Below are 21,895 nucleotides of genomic sequence, written 5' to 3'. Positions count from 1 at the left end.
AACCAGGTTCAAAAGGCAGGATCTGCCCTCGACAAAGCCAAACTGGGTAGGATCTTGTGTCTGTAGGTCCCCAATGTCTTTGTTTATGAGCTCCATGATGATCCTCTCCATAGCCTTGCAGACTAAGCTAGTCAGGCTTATGGGGCGATAGTTTCCAGGGTCCGTAGAGGCTCCACCTTTGTGGAGTGGGACCACTGTTGCTGTACACCATTCTGTGGGCACATATCCTGTAGTGAGGCTGAGATTGTATAGCTGTTTTATTTGAGGGATTAGTTCCTCTTGTAGTTCATGTAGGACGCAACCTGGGATGCCATCTGGTCCCATGGAAGCAGTGTTTTTTGCTTTGGAGAGGGCAGCCTTCACCTGAGCATCTGAAATGTTTGGGAGGCAGCCTTCTGCCGGGATAGATACTTGCTCTTTTGGTGGGGGGGTGGAGAAGTTTGCACTGAACCTGTCTGCCAGGATATTGGCGATGTCTGTGGGTCCAGTGTATTTTTGTCGCTTTAGAATCAACTCAGAACAAGTCTGGGAGTTGCATCCCAGGTTTCTAACATAACTGAAAAAAGCCTTATGATTGTCTTTGGTGTCCTGTGCAATTTATCTCTCGAAGCTGGCCTTGGAGGATTTTATGAGGGATCGTAATTTTTTGCTAGTACTGATCAGAGATGCCTTCCCTATTAGGTATTTTGCTCTATCATGTAGTAGCTTCCTCCTTCTGTTGTACAGTTTATTTATGGCAGGGGTCCACCAGACTGGATGCCTGCCTTTGGATGATTGAGTCTTGGTTTTGTTTGGGATAGCATGATCCATGCATTCCTGGAGATGTCCGTAGAATGCATTTATACAGGATTCTGCAGTTTGGGCTGTAGTTTCCACTGGCCCTGGGGCCTTGAAGGATTCCACTTCGGTTTTGAGAAGTGAGAAGTTCGCTTTTGAGAAGTTTTTCACTGTGGTTTTCTGGGCTGGGGGTGGGGTCGGGATGTGGACATCCAGTGAGATTAATTTATGGTCTGATCTTACCAATGAGGGATATACTTCTGGTGTGGAGCATAGAGTCCCCATGTTGGTAATGATCAGGTCTAGTATGTTGTCCCCTCTTGTGGGAGTGGTGACTAGTTGTTTCATAGCATTTGAGTTTATAATTTCCAGGAATCTTTGGGCTAAGGTGCTGGGGCTTGAGTAGTGCTCCCAGTCAATGTTTGGGTAGTTGAAGTCGCCCAATATAATGGTGTTCGGAGAGATCTTCATGTTCTCCAATGTTTTCAGGAAAGCTGAATGGGATTCCTGACTTTGAGAGGGTGGTCTGTAGGATGCTATAAACTGAAAAGCAGTCTTGCCCACTGTTAGTTGCACATGGATGGTCTCCGATACTTCATGCAATGCCACTAACCTGGAGGTGTGGATATCCTTGATAAATATGGAAACTCCCCCTCCTTTTGTGGTTCGGTCCAGGTTTTTGGGCTGAAAAGCATGATACGAGGTATAGCCTGGTAGTGATGGGGTGCTCTCTGGAGCCTTGAACCAGGTTTCTGTCACTGCACAGATATCAATGTTCTCCATACTGAGGAGAGCTTCGAGTGTGTGCATCTTGAGGTTAAGACTTCTGGTGTTTAGCAGCATTACCCTTAGTTTCTTGTTCCTTGTGCTGTCTATGGGGGTGGGTTTGACTTTTGAGCCTTGCCTAAAAAAGGCACTATGGGGGTGGCAAGAGCCTTTGCCAATATCCGAAAGCCCAGTGGTGACAGGTGCAAGCCGTCCCTAGTGAAGCAACGTGGCTTGTCGAGCATGTCATCCCAGGCTGATAGACACTGGATCCCCTTTGAATGACACCAAAATTTTAGCCAATTGTTAAAATCGATCATTTTGTCTTTGTACTGTGGCACCATTCTAGGTGAGGGTAAGATGCTGCTCAAGGTCAGAGTCATACCAGCCTGGGCTACATGATCAGAGAGCTCCTCTATGTCTCTTTTCATGTAGTCCAGGGAGGTACGTCTCAGGTCATTCACACCAGCATGTACCATGACTGAGTCATATTTGTATTTGCTTTGGAGTGACCTGAGTGCTTGCGTTATGTGTCGGATCCTAGCACCCGACAGGCAGCTCACCGTGACCTTCTCTTTATTCAGCCTGGTGAGCGGGACGTCAGTGTGTCTGACAATAGAGTCACCTATAACAAGAGTATCAGGTGTGTTATTCAGCCTTAAGGGCTGTGGCTGCTTGGCACACTGACTTTGTGGGTTATGTGTTGTGTGTGTTTTGTTTTGAGGTAGCGTTTGCTTGGATGTCTGCTTTGGAGGTCTCTGTTGCTTAGGTAGATTTTTATTTAGATCCTCCAAGTATGTTTTTGTGTATTTATGTGTTTGGTTCGCTGATGTGGTGGGACTATGTGATACTGGAATTGTGTTCACTTACAGTGAATTGGCTTAGGTTAGATATGCAAGCTACTCCAACAATAAAGCCTTGTTGGCTAGTTCAGCCATTTCAATACGGTTCTCTGGAAGTAGTTTTAACAGAACATTTTCAAATGCCTTACCCACAACACTTGATAATCCAAATGGATCTTAGTTGTTAGTTGATTTCTATTCCATTTTTATGTATAGGTGCCTTTACTACAGCTTCCAACTCTCGCAAACAAACCTGTTTCCAGCATGTTTTGAAACTATACAATAAGAACTGGAGCCAAAGTTGATTTCAGTTTACTGATGAACATGCACTGGATGCAATCTGGGCCTGCAGCAATTCTAGAGAGATGGATGGACAGACAGCACTGCCTAACTTAATTTCTTCTATGACAACATAACTGTTGCTTCTACAAGATATTCCAGACATACATCTCCAAATATTAAACAGCATTTTCAGAAGTTATGAACTGATTTGTCCATTTCAATGAAAGTTGTTTATCTTTTCAAGTTCAGTGTTCATGCCTTGACTCACCTACTGTTATAGCCATTTTAATAACTCCAGACTCAAGTCACGAGCTTTATTCATTGAAATTATGTGGATGCGGGTTGTATGGCAACAAACTTACAAGAAATTTCTTCTTGGTTGACTACAGTCAGAATTACAAAAGTAACTCCTCACCTGTTCTCATGTTACACTTCCATTCATTCCAGTCCTCATGGTGTAAAAAGTAATTGTACAGTTCCCGACTGTCATCACAGGTACCCAGTATGACATCTGGTAAAACAACTTTTTCAGGGGGTTGCATATATCTAGAAAAATGGACAGAAAGTCATTAGTATTTTACTTAGTGTGTGTCTAGGATTAGTAATGGATCTGATAAATGCATTTTTATACATGCATACCTTTCTCCATGGTCTCTGAATTCCTGGATAAAAGAAAAGAAATATCCAGTATTATAAATGTCAATTTACTGCAGGTGCTAATATAAATGACAATGTTTGCTGTACTTTAAATTTAAAATTCTCTAACTCAGGCTTAATCATTAATTATTACCTGAGCTGAAACAGTCATCCTCAGGAACCATGCTTCAATACATGCAATGTACATTAACTAAATGTAACTGCTGTTGTGGGAAGATTATATAACTCTTGCAAGTTTGATAAATCAATGGCAGTTGTAACTGAGCACTGTGGGGTACCATTTGGTACAGCGGTAGCATTGTTGCCTCACAGCAAGAGGTTCTCCTGTTCAATTCTTGGCTGGAGTGCCTTCTTTGTGGATTCTGCATGTCCTCCCCATGGTTGAGTGGCCTCCGAAAGACATGCGTGAATAGGTGTGCCTTCGCTGAAGGTTGGTCATCGGGCTAGCAACTCGGCACCATAAAAAAAATTCTACTGCCAATCATTAGTGGACCGGAGTTCCGCTGTGGCAACCCCTAACCGGGAAAAGCCGAAAAGACAAACATTAAAACCAACTGGCATTCATCTCCCAAGTTCTTTTCTGTCTCCATGACAACACAGTTTCATTATACATTTGTGTTTGCAGACTAAATACTCTTGGAACTGACTACAGAAAGGTGGAGCCAGAAATTAACTGTTCACTGCCTGTTTTAGAATCTTAAAAACATCACAAGATTCTAGATGAAATTAGTGATAATTGCTTTGATAAGCGATCGTTCTTTTGTTAGTGAATTAGGAGTGTTTAGTGGCTATTCATATGAAGATTTTTGCCACAATTTGGACCAAAATCCTTAGGTAATTGTTACATGTGAATAACTTGAGTCTGTTTCACCTACAATATTGTCTGCATGACTCTGTTGTTGTCATTTCTCACACAGTATTTATCCAGTCTTTTAAACTTCTTAAGCATTATTGTTATCCACAGATACACCAGTACACATCTTCTGAGATCTGTAGATGTGAAAGGTTAAGGACGGCAGATTTTTTTTTTCACAATGGCTTGATGAGTGTTCTAGCAGAACTTTAAACAGACCATAAAAGGACACACTGCAACATGTACTTGTAAAGGCCAAAAGTATTATAAGATGTGTAACAAGAAAACATGAGCAGAATCAAGTATTAGTGATAAACTCTTTAGCTGAAAACTGCAGGTACATCTGGATGTACCACGGAGTAGACCATAAACTGCTGTAAAGCAGCTGTACTAAAATATTTCTAACTGGGTTAAAATGCATGACACATATCCTTTAGTGTAACATTATGCTGTACATTCTGGAGTCTGTATTACACACTATGTTATATGCTTGCAGCAGGAAGGATATGTTTGTACTTATGACATGTTACTTTCCTGGTAGAAAACAACACAACAATTGCATAGAACATTATTCATAAAAGCACACTGTACTGAGAGCACAAATCAAAATAAACTGTGCTCATAATAACATAACACCTAGATATTACAAGTGTTTCTATGTGATCAGCTAATGTTTGGCACACATATAAATCTTCAAAAAGTGTGAAAAGGTCTCCATAATGAAAATAAAGGGTAAATTAAAACTCAAGTTTATGTAGAATGTTTAGTAGTTTGGGCACTAGTAAAAGACTACAGGGCATAAGTAACATGTCCTGTACAGACCACCTCAAGGTGCTATCCCTGTATTTTGTCTCCTATAGACTGTTGAGGGGGACATCTATGCCTGACATACAAGGCATTGTCACAGCCCACTCTGATATCTGCAAAACAAACAGCACCAGACTTACCCATTCTAAAGACTTAAATCTTGATTGTGATATAAATAGGACCTGCTAAAAGACAGGTATGTATCCCAGAGACTACCCCTTCTCCAGAATAGGGTCCCCATCCATGTGAAGCAAAGTTCCTCCCTAGCCCAATTCAAGTGTAACTTGGATAACTAGATGGAGGAACAGGAAATTCATCCCTGGTTTGGCACCTAAGTCTGTAATGGACACAGGCAGCATGTAAGTGGTTCATCTCCCAGGCCCCTGATTGCAAATGTTTTGCCTCACGTGCTTACAATTATTAAGGTACCAGAACTTGTCAGAGATTTAGGATGCATGGCTAGGCTTAAAAATGCCCTTGTGGTTAAAATTACAAATGAAAAAATGAATCTACTGTGTACAGGGAGCTTCACAAAGTATATGCAGGTGGGCAAACTGCTCTAAGGTCAATGTTAACTAGGACATTCCACTGTGTGGAGACAATTTTTCAGTGGGGGCACTAGGTGTCCACAGATAAAAGCTTCACAACAGGAGAACAGGGAGTATAGTGCAGTTATAAATGTAACATTCTAGCGGCAAAAATTTAATGTAGATTAGCTACATAAAGATAACAATAATCATCACCCTTAACATACAGAACATGTCAATTAAGACAGAGACAAATAAAACATTACTGCAAGGATAGGAATATTTCATAGGCTTGTTGTTCATAGCTGAGTACTAGCTGAGTACTAAGCCAACTGCCCTTGAGGGTTATTTTGAGCCATGCTTATTATCCCATTAGTTAAAATTACCAATACCTACTTTAACAGACAATATTTACATATTACCCATATGACAGTGATTAGTGCTGGGTAAGGCAGTTTTTATTTCTAGGGAAACCACTGAGTATTTATACATGCCATATTGCAATAAGAGGATTTAGGTGCATCCTCTGCTCATAAGCAGTACAGGGGGCAGTCTTAGGGTGAATTTCCTCCTTCTCATTCATAGTTTGAGATTAGATCTGAATAAGGACAGGGATGAACTTTATTTTACATGGAGGGGAAGTCAGTTTAAGAATAGTAGTAACCTCTGAGATATGTATCTGTTTCTCCAAATTGTTCTGTTTAAGTTACAGAAGTTCATATCTCATAAACAGGTATTTTTGATACAATCTGTCTTGTAAACATGCAGTAGGTCCATCAGTATTGGGTCAGATGATTCATTATATTCCTGGCACAGGTCCCTTCTCAATGGTCTATAGGATACTGAATGCAGTGACAGTGCTTTAAGGTAGTCCATGTAGGATTTCTGTTTTAGGACCTGTATTGTCTTTGTGATGAAACTTTGTGGCCATTCAAATTGTTGCATGTACCTGACCACATAAATGATAAACAGGGCACTGTATTTAATGATTTCCTGATGAGTGCAGAGTAAAGGGGGACAATAGCATCCTGAAGATTATCTCTTTGCTTATAAGCTCTGCAGTGAAGAAGGGCATTCTACCAACTGTGGACATATGTTAGTTGAATGTTAGGTTATTGTCCACACATGTTCCCAAATCTCAAACTGCATGGTCAACTATTTTGGGCATATTGTCAATGTGGTAATTTCCTGTAGTGGTGGGTTTTCCCTGAGGATGTAATAATGGACATTTTGACAATTAGTTTTAGTCCATGGTTCCAGCACCAGTTATTTTTTGGGACAAGCCTTCCTGCAGAATAGCAGAGTCATTTGAGGATTCAGTGACTGCTCCTAATTTGCAGTCATTTGCAAACATCATCCAGAGACCTGTGGTGCTTGTGTTTACATAAGACAATTAGATGACAAACAGGAAAGATCACAGTACTGAGCTCTGTGAAACTCTACTGATGACTGATCTTTCTGTGAAGGTAGTCTCACCTACCTTGACCTTTTGAGTTCTTTCAGTGAGACAGCTGGCAATCCAACTGGTAATGTAGAGGTTTATTCCCATCTGGGTAAATTTCTTCACTATGCCTGAGTGAGGTATTGTATAAAAAGCTTTGGACAGATCTACATAGGCAGTATGCCCCCCCCACACCCCCTACTTATATATACTAACGCCGAGATTGCACTAACAGAAGAAAAAAAAACTCAGACATTCGCGTGCGCACACACACACACACACACACACACACACACACACACACACACACACACACACACACACACACATCACACATACACAGCCAATGCTCACACTCACAATCCCACCTCCCTACGCTAACCCACACGCACAACTTATTACAAAAACATACACATACACTCACTTACCTTAACTTTCGAACAACATCCCGAGTCACACACTTCTTGTCCCGTAGCTGACATGCATTCGAGATATTTGAATTTGCGCTTATGCAGTTTCACGATTCTGAACTTTCACCTTTACAGTCTCGAGTTACTGAATTTCGAGCATTCAGTAATTCGGGATTGTGAAGGGGAACCATATTTTTTATATATATATATATATATATATATATATATATATACATATGTATATATATATATATATATATATATATATATATATATATATATATAGATCTATCTATATCTGTCCATCTTTATATATATATATATATATATATATATATATACATATATATATATATATATATATATATATATATATATATATATATGGGTCTTCTTCAGATGATCGAAGTTTTAAAACTCTGAGTGCTCTGAACAGAGATCTCTGAATAGCGCAGAATGAGAAGTTTTCCCTTTTACTCACTATAGTGTGATCTCGGAGTTGATATGTTTAAATAGCAAGGGGTGTGGGGGGCATAGCCCCCCACGTATGTCCAGGATTTTTTTTTTCTTTCAGGTGTTCAAAGCTTTGAAACTTTGATCATATGGTCTCAGTCATTTGAAATTCAAAGTTTTAAAACTTTGATCATCTGAAGTAGACCAATATATATATATATATATATATATATATATATATATATATATATATATATATATATATATATATATATATATATATATAAAATATATGTATAAAATCATAGACTCCCATGTAAAATTTGATAGTCATCTCAACTTAACTATTAAAAAAGTACATGCCAAACTGGGATCACTCTACCGTATCAAACTGTTTCTAACCAACAACACAAGATCAGCCATTGCTCGCTCCCAGCTTCTATCCACCCAACTCTATGCATCTCTCATTCTGACTAATCTCAACAAAACTGAACTAAGCAAAATGGATGCCTGCTATAACAGAATTGCCTGCTTTGCTGTAAATTGCTCGTATAGAACTCATCACTGCACTGCTTTGAGCCAGCTCCACTGGCTTGAACTGCCCAACCTCCTAACCTACAATCAGCTCGGCCTCTGTCACTCTGTTACCTCCCCAATAAGTGTCCAGCCCTCAAAAACCTAGTACAACATCACTCAGCCAAAAGGCCTCTTAGATCATTAAGCAAACTACTACTAGAAGTCACCAACAGCTATAATAGCTTTGGAGATATATATTATATAGTAGTTCAGTGGCTAAAAATTTAACTCTCTCCCCTCTAGCATACAAAACACATCGTCCAAAGCCTCCTTTAAAAACCTCAGTAAGCAACATCTCAAGCAAAGTTGGCAGTGACATGACTGCTCCCCAGGCTAGTGAAAACGGATAAGGTGCACATACTAAACCTAGAGTACTTCAATAATAGTTTTCACTCTTACTAACAAACACTGGCTAGTGTACAATGTATGTACTGTACTTATGTACTATGTATATATTCTACCTATGTTCCAAATTTCAGCTGTATACCACAAATCTATTAATTACCTTTATTTTTAAATTAATGTTTTCTTGTTTCTTCTCTCCACTATAACTGTTGATGTGCTGCATACCACTGTAAAAACATGTCTATTGTAATTTGTGTGTATACTGATCACGTCTAAATATCTAAATGTATCTGTAGTTATTTTTCTGTGTGGAAGTTTTCTCCCTGGGCCTCTGCTAAAAAGGGCCTTTTTGGCTCAGTCAGACACCCCTGGTTAACAAATGTAAAATAAAATAAATCCCTCTTTAGCTTCTTTGTTTTATGTCCCATCTTCTTATCCTCCTCAAAGTGGCAAAAGAAATTTGTTTTTCATCTTTAAGACCTATAGATATTTCTCCTTCCATTCCTGCCTTGGGGATCCTGACTTCTCTTGTTTCTTTTAAGTTAAGGTAAGTGAGTGTATGTGTTTTTTTTTTCTTCATGGCTTACTCATATGTCGGCTTACTCATATGTATGCCTGCTTTGCTTCCCTTTTCTGTTTCATTGCTTGTAAGATCTTTCCTTAGATTTTACTGCCACTCTTACTTCATCTTTCAGGCACACTGGCTTTTTTCTTCTAGTCTTGTTTTCTCTCTCTCTCTGTGTCTTCTACCACCCTACCTCTATTCTTTTCCATAATGCTCTGTTAATGATTTCCCACAGATTATTTACACATTTGGAGGCTGAGCTCTCTCAACATAGGACTGGCAAGACCAGTCAGGAGGAGAAGGTTACCACACACACTATAGACCCAGTCTCACATAGTACCATCACAACCTCAAATCATACACATAAACACACAAAGACATACTCGGCGGCTCTGATCAAAAATCTACCAAAACAGCAGAGGCCACCAAAGCAGACACCCAAACAACCACCACCTCAGAACACAACACCTGCAACACATAGACCTCACAGTCAGAGTGTCAAACAGTCACAGCCCTTAAGGCCAAACACAATGCCAGACACACTAGTCATTGGTGACTCCATAGTCAGACACACTGACGTCCCGCTCACCAGACTGAGTAAGGAGAAGGTCACAGTAAGCTGCCTGTCGGGCGCTAGAATCCGCCACATAACGCAAGCACTCAGGTCTCTCAACAGCAGGTACAAATATGACTCAGTCATTGTCCACGCTGGTGTAAGCGACCTGAGACGTACCTACTTGGACTACATGAAAAGAGACATTGAGGAGCTCTCTGATTATGTAGCCCAGGCAGGTATGACCCTGACCTTGAGCAGTATCCTACCTTCACCAAGAATGATGCCACAATACAGAGATAAGATGATCAGCTTTAACAATTGGCTTAAACTCTGGTGTCATTCAAAGGGGATCCAATGTCTGTCTGCCTGGGATGACATGCTGGACAAGCCACGCTGCTTCGCAAGGGACGGCTTGCACCTGTCACCCTGGGATTCGGATATTGGCAAAGGCTCTTGCCACCCCATAGTGCCTTTTTAGGCAAGGCTCAAATTCTAAACCTACCACCCTAGAACACAAAAAGGAAAAAACTAAGGGTAATGCTGCTCAATGCCAGAAGTCTAAATCTCAAAATGCACGCACTCGAGGCCCTTCTCAGTATGGAGAACATCGATGTCTGTGCAGTGACAGAAACCTGGTTCAAGGCTCCTGAGAGCACCCCAGCACTATCAGGTTTTACCTCTTATCATGCGTTCCGGCCCCAAAATCCGGACAATACCAAGAAAGGAGGGGGCTATCCATATTCATCAAACTCACCCACACCTCAAGACTGGTGGCAACGACGATGCATCGGAGACCATCCAGGTGCAATTAACCATAGGCAAGACTGCTCTGCAAATTGTAGCATGTTACAGGCCACCCTCACAAACTCAGGAACCTCACATGGCCTTCCTGAAAACACTAGAGGGATAAATGTATCACCAAACACCATCATACTAGGTGACTTCAATTACCCTAATATAGACTGGGAACACTACTCAAGCCCAAACACCCTAGCCCAAAAGTTCCTGGAATTCATAAACTCAAATGCCATGGAACAACTAGTCACCATCCCACAAGAGGAGAAAACATACTTGATCTCATCATCACGAACATGGGAGCACAATGTTCAACACCGAAGTACCCCTCACTGGTGAGATCAGATCACAAACTAATCTCGCTGGAGGTCCTCATCCCACCCCACCTGAAATAGGAAAGACCACAGTAAAGAACTTCTCCAAAGCCGACTTCACACTTCTAAAGACTAGTGTGGTCTCCTTTAAGGCCCCCGAGCCGACGGAAAACAGTACTCAAGCCGCTGAATCACTTACAAATGCCTTCTACCAGCACCTGCAGGACTGCATGGATAAGGCAATCCCAAGCAAAACAAAGACTCTTTGTACCAAAGGCAAGCGTCCACTCTGGTGGACCCCAGCCATAAACAAACTCTACAACAAAAGGAGGAAGCTACTACAAGATAGAGCAAAATCCTTAAAAGGTAAGACACTCTTGATCACTATAAGTAAAAAACTAAGAGCTCTCATAAAATCATCCAAAGCAAATTTTGAGAGAAAAATAGCTAAAGACTCAAAAGACAATCATAAGGCCTTCTTTAGCTATGTTAGAAACCTGGGAGGAAACTCCCAGATATGCTCAGTACTAGTTCAAAATGATGTGAAGATTACTGATCCTACAGACATTGCCAACATACTGACTGACAGGTTCAGTGCAAACTTCTCCCCTCCCCCAAAGGAGAGATACCTATCCGACGCGATGGCAGCGCCCCAAACATCTCCAACGCCCAAGTGAGAACTGCTCTCTCCAAAGCAAAAAACACAGCATCCATGGGACCTGATGGTGTTCCCGGCTGTGTGCTCCACGAACTCAACGAGGAATTAAACCCACAGCTAGGACAGCTGTTTAATCATAGTCTTACCTCTGGATACGTACCCAGGAGTGGCGCACTGCAACTGTGGTCCCACTTCACAAAGGCGGTGCCTCCACCGACCCTGGAAATTACCGCCCATTAGCTTGACAAGCCTTATCTGCAAAGCCATGGAGAGGATCATAATGGACCTCATAAATAAAGACATAGGGAATTTGCAGACTTTGGATCCATCCCAGTTTGGCTTTGTCAAAGGCAGATCATGCCTTCTAAACTTGGTTGACTTTTTGAAACAGTCACCAAAGCCATTGATGAGGGAAAGGCAGTCCATACAGCCTACCTTGATCTGGCGAAGGCCTTTGATACAATACCACACTCGGGTATCATTGAAAACTTATCAGCTTAAATGTTAACCCATACATCACAAGATGGGTTGCAAACTGGCTGAGTGACAGAACCCACAGGGTCAGAGTTGCTGGCGCCATGTCAGACTCAAAGCCTGTCACAAGTGGTGTACCACAGGGCTCAGTCCTGGGCCCACTCTTGTTTGGCATCTACTTTTCCGAAGTACAAGCAAACACAGGAGGGTTATGGCTGACAAAGTTTGCAGATGACTGCAAACTGGGCCATAGTAGAAAACACATCTGACACAGATATCCTTCAGAAGGGTCTCACAGAAACGGATAACTGGTGCCAGAGCCATGGCCTAAAGTTAAATGCCAAAAAATGCATAGTCATACCCTTCGGGAAAAACAAGGTTACCCCTAGCTACCAAATAGGTGGCAATCCACTGAGTACAGAAGAAGTATCAGGGACCTGGGGACCCAGGTTGATAGTAGTCTGTCATTCGACACCCATGTAGCTAAAGTAGTTAGGAAGACCTTCTACATTGCCCACCTTATCATGAAGGGATTCTCATCTAGATCAAGGGAGGTCATAGTCTCCCTATACTCATCACTCATCAGACCAATGATTGAGTACAATGCCCCATTCGGAATGTATCTGACCCGACACTTGCAGCAGCTGGAAAGGCCACAAAAGTTCCTCACCAAAAGGATAAAGGGTCTCAAACATCTGTCCTATGCTGCCCGACTGAAAGAACTCCAGCTCTATTCAGTCGCACCGCTTGCTCAGAGGTGACCTTTGCCTAACATACAAGGCCATGTCAAACCCAGATTTGATGAATATGCTTCACCTCAAAAATCTAGATCCGTCAGAGCCACAAGGGCGGAGACTTAAACCTCGACACGGCTATTAATAGGACGTGCTGGAGGGATAGATTCATCACCCAAAGACTCCCTATGCTGTGGAATAAAATCCCGGTATATGTGAGGCAGAGCACCTCGCTGGCCTTGTTCAAGAGAAATCTTGACCAATGGATGGGAGATCGCAGATATACCCCAGGGATTACCTCAGTGTCACTGCTCAACAGAGGCACAGCAAAATAATGGGTATAGTTCCCCATACTAAAGGGGTGGCGTAAGCCACAAAACTATGGGCTAGGCTTGTAAATGCCCTCGGGCAGATAGCCTAGTATGAACCTATGAACCTATGAACCTATGAACCTATTTGCATTTATACCATTCTTTATTAATTCTACCAGTTTCTTATATATTTATGGACTGCTTCCCCTCACTCCAGTACCTGTAATCTTAGTCTTATAGGTAAATACTAAGTTATCAATCTGCAGACTATTACAAGGTTAGCTAATACTCAGAGGTTAGAATCAAACCCTGTACCTTGTATGTGTAAGTTTAAGACCTTAGCCATTATGCCAGCTCCACTCCCTCTGCCAAAAGGCTTCAAACCCTGCACCCTTGCCTCAAGAAACATAAGTATTATTATTAACCCACTGCACTAACTGATAAGTTTAGGATTCTGTTTCCATTTCCAACAACCTTTAGGATTCTGTTTCCATTTCCAACAACCTAATTAAAGATCATACGGTGACTTGGTCAGTGTTTGCTGGAGACGTCACCTCTACACCATCTACTTCCTCAGCCTTCCACAGCACTGTGTTCAACATTCTCTACTTGGAGCCTCTTCAAAATCTATCTTACTTATTTGTCTATTCTAGTGTCTTCTTACTAACTTGTAATGCTAGGGTAATACAGTTACTTGGGCTGAAGTACAGTCTCACATTGCACCACCCTTTTCCTCATAACCTCTTTCCTTATGTTCTCCTTACTGTATACTCTCTTTTGGGGGCATTTGAGAATCTCACCAAGTCCTCAGTCCACTAGCTTTCCTATATTACTGTTTTTTCAATGACTGCACAGAAGCTGATATTTACCTATTCCTGTCTACCTCACCATGAATTTATCCCACACTTTCTTTCTTCATCTTTCATCCTCCATTTCATGTTCCTTCTTTCATAATATAAAATACTTCTCACCTTCCTTTGTCCTTATGTCCTTTATAACGATTCTGAATACCAGAACTTTTATGCCATTCTCCATTTAGCTGTTAGCAAGGTTTTGCTACAGTAACTACGACTGCCTCCTCTGTTGTGACATGTGCCTGCAGCTCAGGCATGTATATTTCAGTATTTCCAGTATTACATAACTACATGCTGTGTCACTTCCCTCTGGTGCTCTGATCTTGCCCATTTTCAACTTATCCTTTTCCACTTAACATATTTCACTCCCACAGAATGCCATATTTCTCCCTATGTCTCTTCCCCTTTCATCTCAGCTAAAACGAACACCTAATAAGAACATCTTCCTATTGGAAGTATTGAACACAATACAATGAGTCTCAGCACTTTGAAAATCAAACTGTTGTTGTTCTTCTTTCGGCTTTTCCCAGTTAGGGGTCACCACAGTGGAACTCCGGTCCGCTAATGATTGGCAGTAGATTTTTTATGGGTGTCGAGGTGCCAGTTCGACACCCAACCTTCAACAAAGGCACACCCATTCTACATATGTCTTTCTAATGCCACTTGACCACGGGGAGGACATGCGACTCCACACAGAAGGCGCTCCAGCCGAGAATCGAACGGGAGAACCTCTTGCTGTGAGGCAACAACGCTACCACTGCACCACCGCAGCTTCACTTTGAAAATCAAACTGTAATTTATTAAAATAAAATAAGTGAATTCCAAAGCTTATCATAACACCTTTAAGGCATTTTTGCAAGTATGACTTTTCCCCCTGCACTGCCAAAACCCATAGTTCCATGGGTCCGACAAGTTCTCAGTGCAAGAAGTTACTAGTTACTCTGAGTAGGCTGAAAGCAGGTCTTTTGGAATCTAGCCCCCGATGTAAGTTTGTTTATAAACAGATCTTATATCAAAGTACATCACTTACAGTAGCACATCTTCTGAAATCAGGGCAGAGTACTTTGAAGTCAACTCTTTTAAAATCTGGATCTTTGACTGCTGTGCCTTCAAGGAGGATAATATTTTTTAAATAATAAAATTTTGAGTCTAATATGTATTACCCCAAACACATTTAATGTTTTGTAGTTCTGAAGATTGCATATGAGATCTTCAGACATTCAGCAGGGACCCACTGGAAGGCAAGGTTTAGTTAAAATGGGAATTGTCAGGTATTTTTCATCAACATCTGTATTTCATCAAAACATTCTTATTTTAAGGGGGTGAAATTTCATAACAACCATAAATGTTGCACAGTCTCAAACAGTACATTTACAGATGTGAGTATGAATATCTCAACTGATAATTTGAATAATGCAAATACAATAGGCTACCCAAGTCATCATGGTAGCTGGGAGCCAGTAAAGCATTACACATACACAGAAAACTCTGATGATCAAAACACCAAAAATAACCATACACAGAAAAATCTTAATAGAGTGGTCACACAGATTACCTAAAACCATTGTAAACAAAACACAACTGTTTTTGCAGTGGGCAAGACCTCCCCTGGGTATGTTAGGAATGGCGTGGTTTGGGTTTTTGTTCTTTTTGGGTAAGTGGTTACTTTCCCTGGGACGATCTTTGTAGTTCTGGTGCTTCAATGAAGTGTGGTTCAATATTTTTTTAGTCGACAAAATGGGATTCGATATTATGGCATTTCAGTAAATTGCGGTAAAACCATGGGGAGAATTTAATAAAGCCTATATGGTCTTTTTTACTGTGTACAGGAGTGCAGCCAGACAAAAGGGGCTGTAAAAATGAAGATAGATGGACAGAAATGGCATACCACATACAGATATGAGTGAAACTATCCCCCCTGTGTGTCTGAAAAATTAGAGGAAATTAGTTAAATTAATTTTATTTTTTTAATAATATCAACTGTTTGCACGGCATGCTGCTGTGTGCACACGGTTTTAAAAAAATTTGGAAAAAACAAAATTAATATTATGTGATGGAAATGTGCTAAAGGACTTTGTGTACAGTATCTATAATGGGGCATTGGTGCTGTTGCTAATGTGGTAGAGGTTTGAATCATGTAGTTTCTGGGCTGTGAGTAAGGAGAAGGTGTGCCCAATGACTTAGCTGCACCTGTTTGCAAGGTGCAACGCATTGCTGAGCATGTCCTTTCAGGGGGCTGTATACAATCACTTCTAAACTGAGTTTAGCTGAGAGCCATGTTTCCACATTTTTAAGCATGTTTGCACTGTGCACTACCATGCTGAGCATGGAAATCTGTGGGGTGTGTACACTATTACTAAGCTTTGTTTACTTATGAGGCATGCATTTGTGTGGCATGCCGCAGTACTGTGTTTATCTAAAAGCTAATGGCATATTACTTAAATTTAACCACTAATTAACTGAAACTAGGGCCATTAAATGATGTTAATGATATATTAAGCAGGTGCAATGCATCAGTTAGCCAATCACAGTCTGCACCCATAGCAGAGCACTATAAAGTATCCATACACCCTACAAACTGATTTTTCCCCCATACTCTTCACCAGTGAAGTACTGACTTGGGAATTTTAACTGAGAGAATGCTAGAGGCTGCTGCAGGTCTGCTACATCTGTATGTGCAAGATGCTGAAGTCAGTGCTTCTACAAGGCCTGATAATGTGATCCACCTTAAGGCTACCAGCTGACAGTCAAGTATCAGACTTAAGCTGTGGCATGTGTGATAAGTACTGTGATCTATAGTATATAACACTAGATAGGTAGGGGTTGTAATCTCACTCCAGGCTTCTTGGTGTGTATGTACGTACATATGGCATACATATGATAACCTTGGTAACTGAGAAATAGGTAGGATTTCACAGCGTTTTTTTAGTGGGTGATGTGGCCCCCCCCAAAGGACTGACCACAACTAAGCCTGCTTATGTCATTAAGCATAATATGTCGTAAACTGATAGTACTAGCAGACATGAGGTGTGTTGCATGCAACATGTACTGTGAGCTGTAGTGTGTACCATGACATAGGTAATCAGGTGTTCTCATTTACATACAGTCAACTTGCACAATGTGTGTGCCTTGGCATGTCCTGTATGCAGTGATTAGAAGTGTAGCTAACTTAGATGTGGCCATATTTGTATCTGAGCCTGTTCAAGCATTTTACATCATGTTATGGAACCATAGGATACATGAACGTAACTAGCATATTGGCCATACAGACCCCACAACCATAGACATCTTTTTACCAGTAGCTACAGGATCAGCACATATTGCCACAGTCCAGGAAGGACACAAGTAGACTTTCTGTGTTGAGATAATGGTCACCCAACCAGTCATACAGATGGCATGCATTGAGGTGCACTGAGGTCCTCTGTGTCCCATTAGGCATGGTTCTGTTTCATGGGCATATTTAAGTCTGCTAGGCAAATCTCTCCCACAAGTATGTAGTAGCAATGTCACATACTAGGTGAATGTCCTTACAGTGAGTCATGCACCTGCTATGGCTCCTGCAAATAGGCAGCACATGCAATCAAGCAGGGTCACACATTGCTCTGCATGCAAGGCACAGATCACCTCTGAGTAGTCTATATGCCACAGGTGACAATGACACTTATTGCAGACCATCCCCCATTAACACATACTGAAGATGTGAAATGTCCTTGTGAGGGACCATACTGCTGTGTGCAATTGCTAGCACTCCTTGGAAAGGTATGGCAACAAATGTCCATTGCACTAAGATAGTGGCATGCTGATGGAAGAGTATGTGGAGGGTATGAGTATGTCATACTGGTGACTGTGGTCTCAGCTATGCCATATGATTCCTGCCATACCACTGTAGAGACATGATGATCTCAAGCACATGAGGTGTAAACCTGTGTGGCCAGGCCAGTATGCCCAGTTCTTTCACCCCTGAGTATGTACATCTTATGTTGTGACTACTGTACTACTTATCAGGTACATAGGTTTAACTGATGGAAATTATACTATGTACATACTTGCTTGGAGGTTTCTGGCCATCAGTATGTCAACAGGCATGTATTTGTAATGCCTTCTTGCAGGATAGTGAGATACCACAGAGACTCTATGAGTGCTCACAATGTGCAGGCACCAGCCAACACTGTTAGCCACAGTCAATCAGTAGTTGCATGTATTTTGGTTGAAACAAGCTTAATTTGGGTTTCAGTTCTGTAAACTACTGTCTGCACTTAGTGCAGCCTTCCAATTTTTTAAAAATATGTTTTTAAGAGAGGGAAGTCAGGTGGGAGTAAGGTAACACAAGTTCCTAAGAAATTTTTATAGACCTTAACTTGTGTGTTTCTGTCACTGCACCTAGATTATTCACCACTCCTCAAGTGATAATTGTTTTAAATTTAGCATTTTTTTTCATTCAAAATTTGCAATGCAACAGTTCTTAAAAACTCAAGTGGATATCCTTGATCTAAAAACAACTTATTTAAAGACTCTAACCTCTGCTAGAAACATAATTCACTAGAGGTCAATCATAACACTCTCAGCATTTGGCCCTTAACTAAACTAGATTCATATCTGTGTGGATGGCAATTTTGATAATCTAAGTAAGAATTGGAAAATGCTGGCTTCCAGTATACTACTGACTCAGAAAACAATTCTCTGCAAGATTTTTATAGATGCTTACATCAAGGTAATTCACAAAACCCAAAAACCTACAGTATGTAAAATTAAAAAAAATATATGTTGTAGAACTCAAAAATTCAATAAATGTTATCAGACATTCTGTTCCACTTGTCCATCTCAAAATATATCATCTAAAAAGCACAGGTATACCTGCACATGTTGAAACCACTCACTTAAAAAAAACACACTTTGCTTTCCATACATACCTACATATATCACCATTTTGGAATATACTGGGGTACAACTTGCCTCTACAGGAATACCAGTTCTCTGTTTAAAGTGTTATTTTCAAGTACAAACTCTAAAAACTCAGCTAATATCCTAACATCATGGTGGGTGAAACAGTTGTACTCCATCAGGGGATCATTAAAACAATCCATTCTAATGGAGTGTGTAATACAAGAAATTATGTCAATTCTAGCAACTGTAACAAAAATTACATCTTGTTCAGATATGATTTGTTCATGTTTTTTTTTAAATGCCAGGACTCTTTCACAACATTTTTGTCATCAGAAAATGTTTTAACCTGTAATTAATATATTTAGCATGCATCTCAGTTTTAGAATTACCTGAAGCAACTATGGGTCTCAGTGGTGGGTCCACAATGCACTTATTTCCTGTGGAAGTTTGGGGATTGGTTATGTAACAAAATGTGATTCTCTGCTTTAACACTAAAAAGACTGAAAGCACTTTGAGTAAATGTATTTATCAACATGAATACAACACTAAGATACATGATGCAACAAATAATTTATATTGGCATTTTATTGCCTGCCAGAAATTTGTGCAATTTACATTTATCTTGAAAAGCATAGTAAAGACCTTGAGGGGCAGTGCCTGGAAACCTCAGTTAGAGGCACTTGACTTTTGTAGCAGAGTAAATTCAGTACAATGGTGTTTTCAGGATTAAAATACTTATGATAAGAAAAAAAGTTTGTTTTAACAATGTAGTTTGTATAAATGTGCTTTTTTACCATTGTGTTTTAAAATATTGGTGTATTTATTCACTGTCTCTTTAAATGTATTTAAATGTGTGTAGCAGCAGTGAGGGGTTACTACTTTGGGAGGAAAGTTCTCCTGCCTTGGACTGATGTATTTTCATCTGAATTTGTGCTTATTACATGTCTGAGGTTAGTTTGTTTTTCGGTTTCTTTTTCCTGAAGGATGGGAAGCAGCAGTCAACAACCGAGAGCCACAATTGACTAGTTTTACATGTCGTTCTGGTGTGTTTTCATCTGAATTTGTGCTTATTACATGTTTGAGGTTGGTTTGTTTTTTGGTTTCTTTTTCCTGAAGGATGGGAAGCAGCAGTCAACAACTTACAACCACACTTGGCTAGTTTTATGTGTCCTTCTGGGGACAGATGTGTTTTGTACAGATAAATAAGGTCTGTTTAATATGAACCTGGTAAAAGTCATGCCTTTTTGACTGGGTGATTTAACTGGTAGCTATTCCATGAAATGTATTTCATGGCTCCATTTTATGAGTTATTGACAAATTACAGAAAACTTTAGTTATCTCCTTTGCATGCAATTGCAGTTACAGTAAGTATAGACCAAAGTCCTCACAATATGTTATCCTGAGCAAAGGAACATTTAGTAACATAGGAACATACTTGGCATGTGATCACATAAGAAGCTTAGCTATATACACATTTAAACAGAAAAAAAATTAAAAGATCTTGCAACCATTTTCATTTATTAGTGCTCACACCTCATATTGAACACATCCCAAAGTAATAACCCCAGTGTAAATCTGTCTGTCACTGGTTTGGAGAAGAAATAGGAAGTCACATAGGACTGGGTCTTTCATGGCTTTAAAAGCAAGATGCAGGTCACCTTGCAGCAACCTGTAGGCAACTGTGTGTAAGGAAAGCTGTGCTAATCTATCATGGCAGTTAAAGGATTTAAGACTTAATTTTTATGGAAACACCGAAAAATTGGAAAGGAGATAAATCCCAGTGATGTACAAAATCAGTCACAAAAAGGCATAAACCGCATTGGGAACCACAGTCCAAAGTTTATTAATATAAATCCACACAAACCCAAAGAATACATACAAGCATTTTTGCTTTTTAGAGTACTTTATTAAGTGAGTCAATGTCTCTTTACTTCTTCTCACACTAGATAGTAAATGTTAGAACTAATCCCACAATAAGAAGTGGGTCAGAGGCTCTTCAATAATTACCAGTCTCATCCCAGATGTAGCAGGTATCTGGAGATTTGCTGTAAACCTCTCCTTGTAGATGCCATTGATAGCAACCTGGCCAATCAGGAAAGCCCCCCTCACACACTGTCTGCTTAATCAGAGACTGTCAGGAATCAACGACCCTCTATCCTTCTCTCACCAGGAGCAAAACAGATTACTAGTATGGAACTGGGTGGTTACTGGGCTTTCCAGTGATCAGTAGTTTATAGGAAATATAATTTCCCTACACTCCTTCTTTTGCCAGGAGGACAACAGAAGCACTAATCCCAAGATTAGGTAATTTTGCCCCAGAAGTAGCAGATTTTAAAAGTAAGATGAGGAAAAAGGGGTGATATTCTAAGAACTGTAGAATACACTAAACTGTTAGGAAGACATGAAAGATAGGATAACCTGAGTTTTTGTAGTCTAAGGAGATAGACATTAAAAAAAAAAAAACAAGATGGATTTGATGGGGGTCTAAGTACTCAGTCCTCTTACTGTATGGAATACAGTGGGAAGGCAAATACATTTAAACGGCTTAAGGGAAGTGACTTCACTAAATTATAATTGAATGCTTATTAACAAGAGCCAGTAAAATACATGAGGGAAAGAACTGTGGTCAAATTAACATAATGGGCAGAAAAAGTAGAGAGACAGTGATTTTAAGAACACAACAGCTGTGACAAAAAAGAGACACAGCTTTAGTTTCTTTACTATTTTAAATATGCAATTGATAACAGAATGCAATAAAAATACACTACGATATACAACACACAAGAAAGCAATAAAACAATAAAGAAAATATAAGGAAAAAATTACCTTACCCACTCAGTCTGTGGAAGAGAGTGACTGAGCTTTTCCAGTCAAGTGGATCAGTAGAAATAAAAAGGGGAGAGAAGGGGACCAAGAAGAGCACAAAGAAACACAACTAAGTACAATAATATTTCCAATGTTCATGAAAAGATTACTATAAACTTGATAGTTGAGGTAGTGGACTCACATTCATCT

General features: G+C 40.3%; 1 protein-coding gene across 1 annotated transcript in view; it reads right to left on the bottom strand.

Moving 5' to 3' along the window:
• LOC122814314 (zinc-binding protein A33-like) overlaps window positions 1-21,895 on the bottom strand; it is a 170,237-nt gene that overhangs the window by 66,965 nt on the left and 81,377 nt on the right. Inside the window, exons 2-3 of the mRNA XM_044086901.1 lie at window positions 3,306-3,328; window positions 3,082-3,212 (exon numbers count right to left, since the gene is read on the bottom strand). Of these exons, the coding sequence (XP_043942836.1) occupies window positions 3,082-3,212; window positions 3,306-3,328 (154 nt within the window). The remainder of the gene's footprint in view (window positions 1-3,081; window positions 3,213-3,305; window positions 3,329-21,895) is intronic.

Source organism: Protopterus annectens, chromosome 10.part0 (assembly GCF_019279795.1).
Source record: "Protopterus annectens isolate FY-2018-M chromosome 10.part0, PAN1.0, whole genome shotgun sequence".
Lineage (NCBI taxonomy): Eukaryota > Metazoa > Chordata > Ceratodontiformes > Protopteridae > Protopterus > Protopterus annectens.
This window is presented reverse-complemented; position numbering and strand designations above follow the sequence as displayed.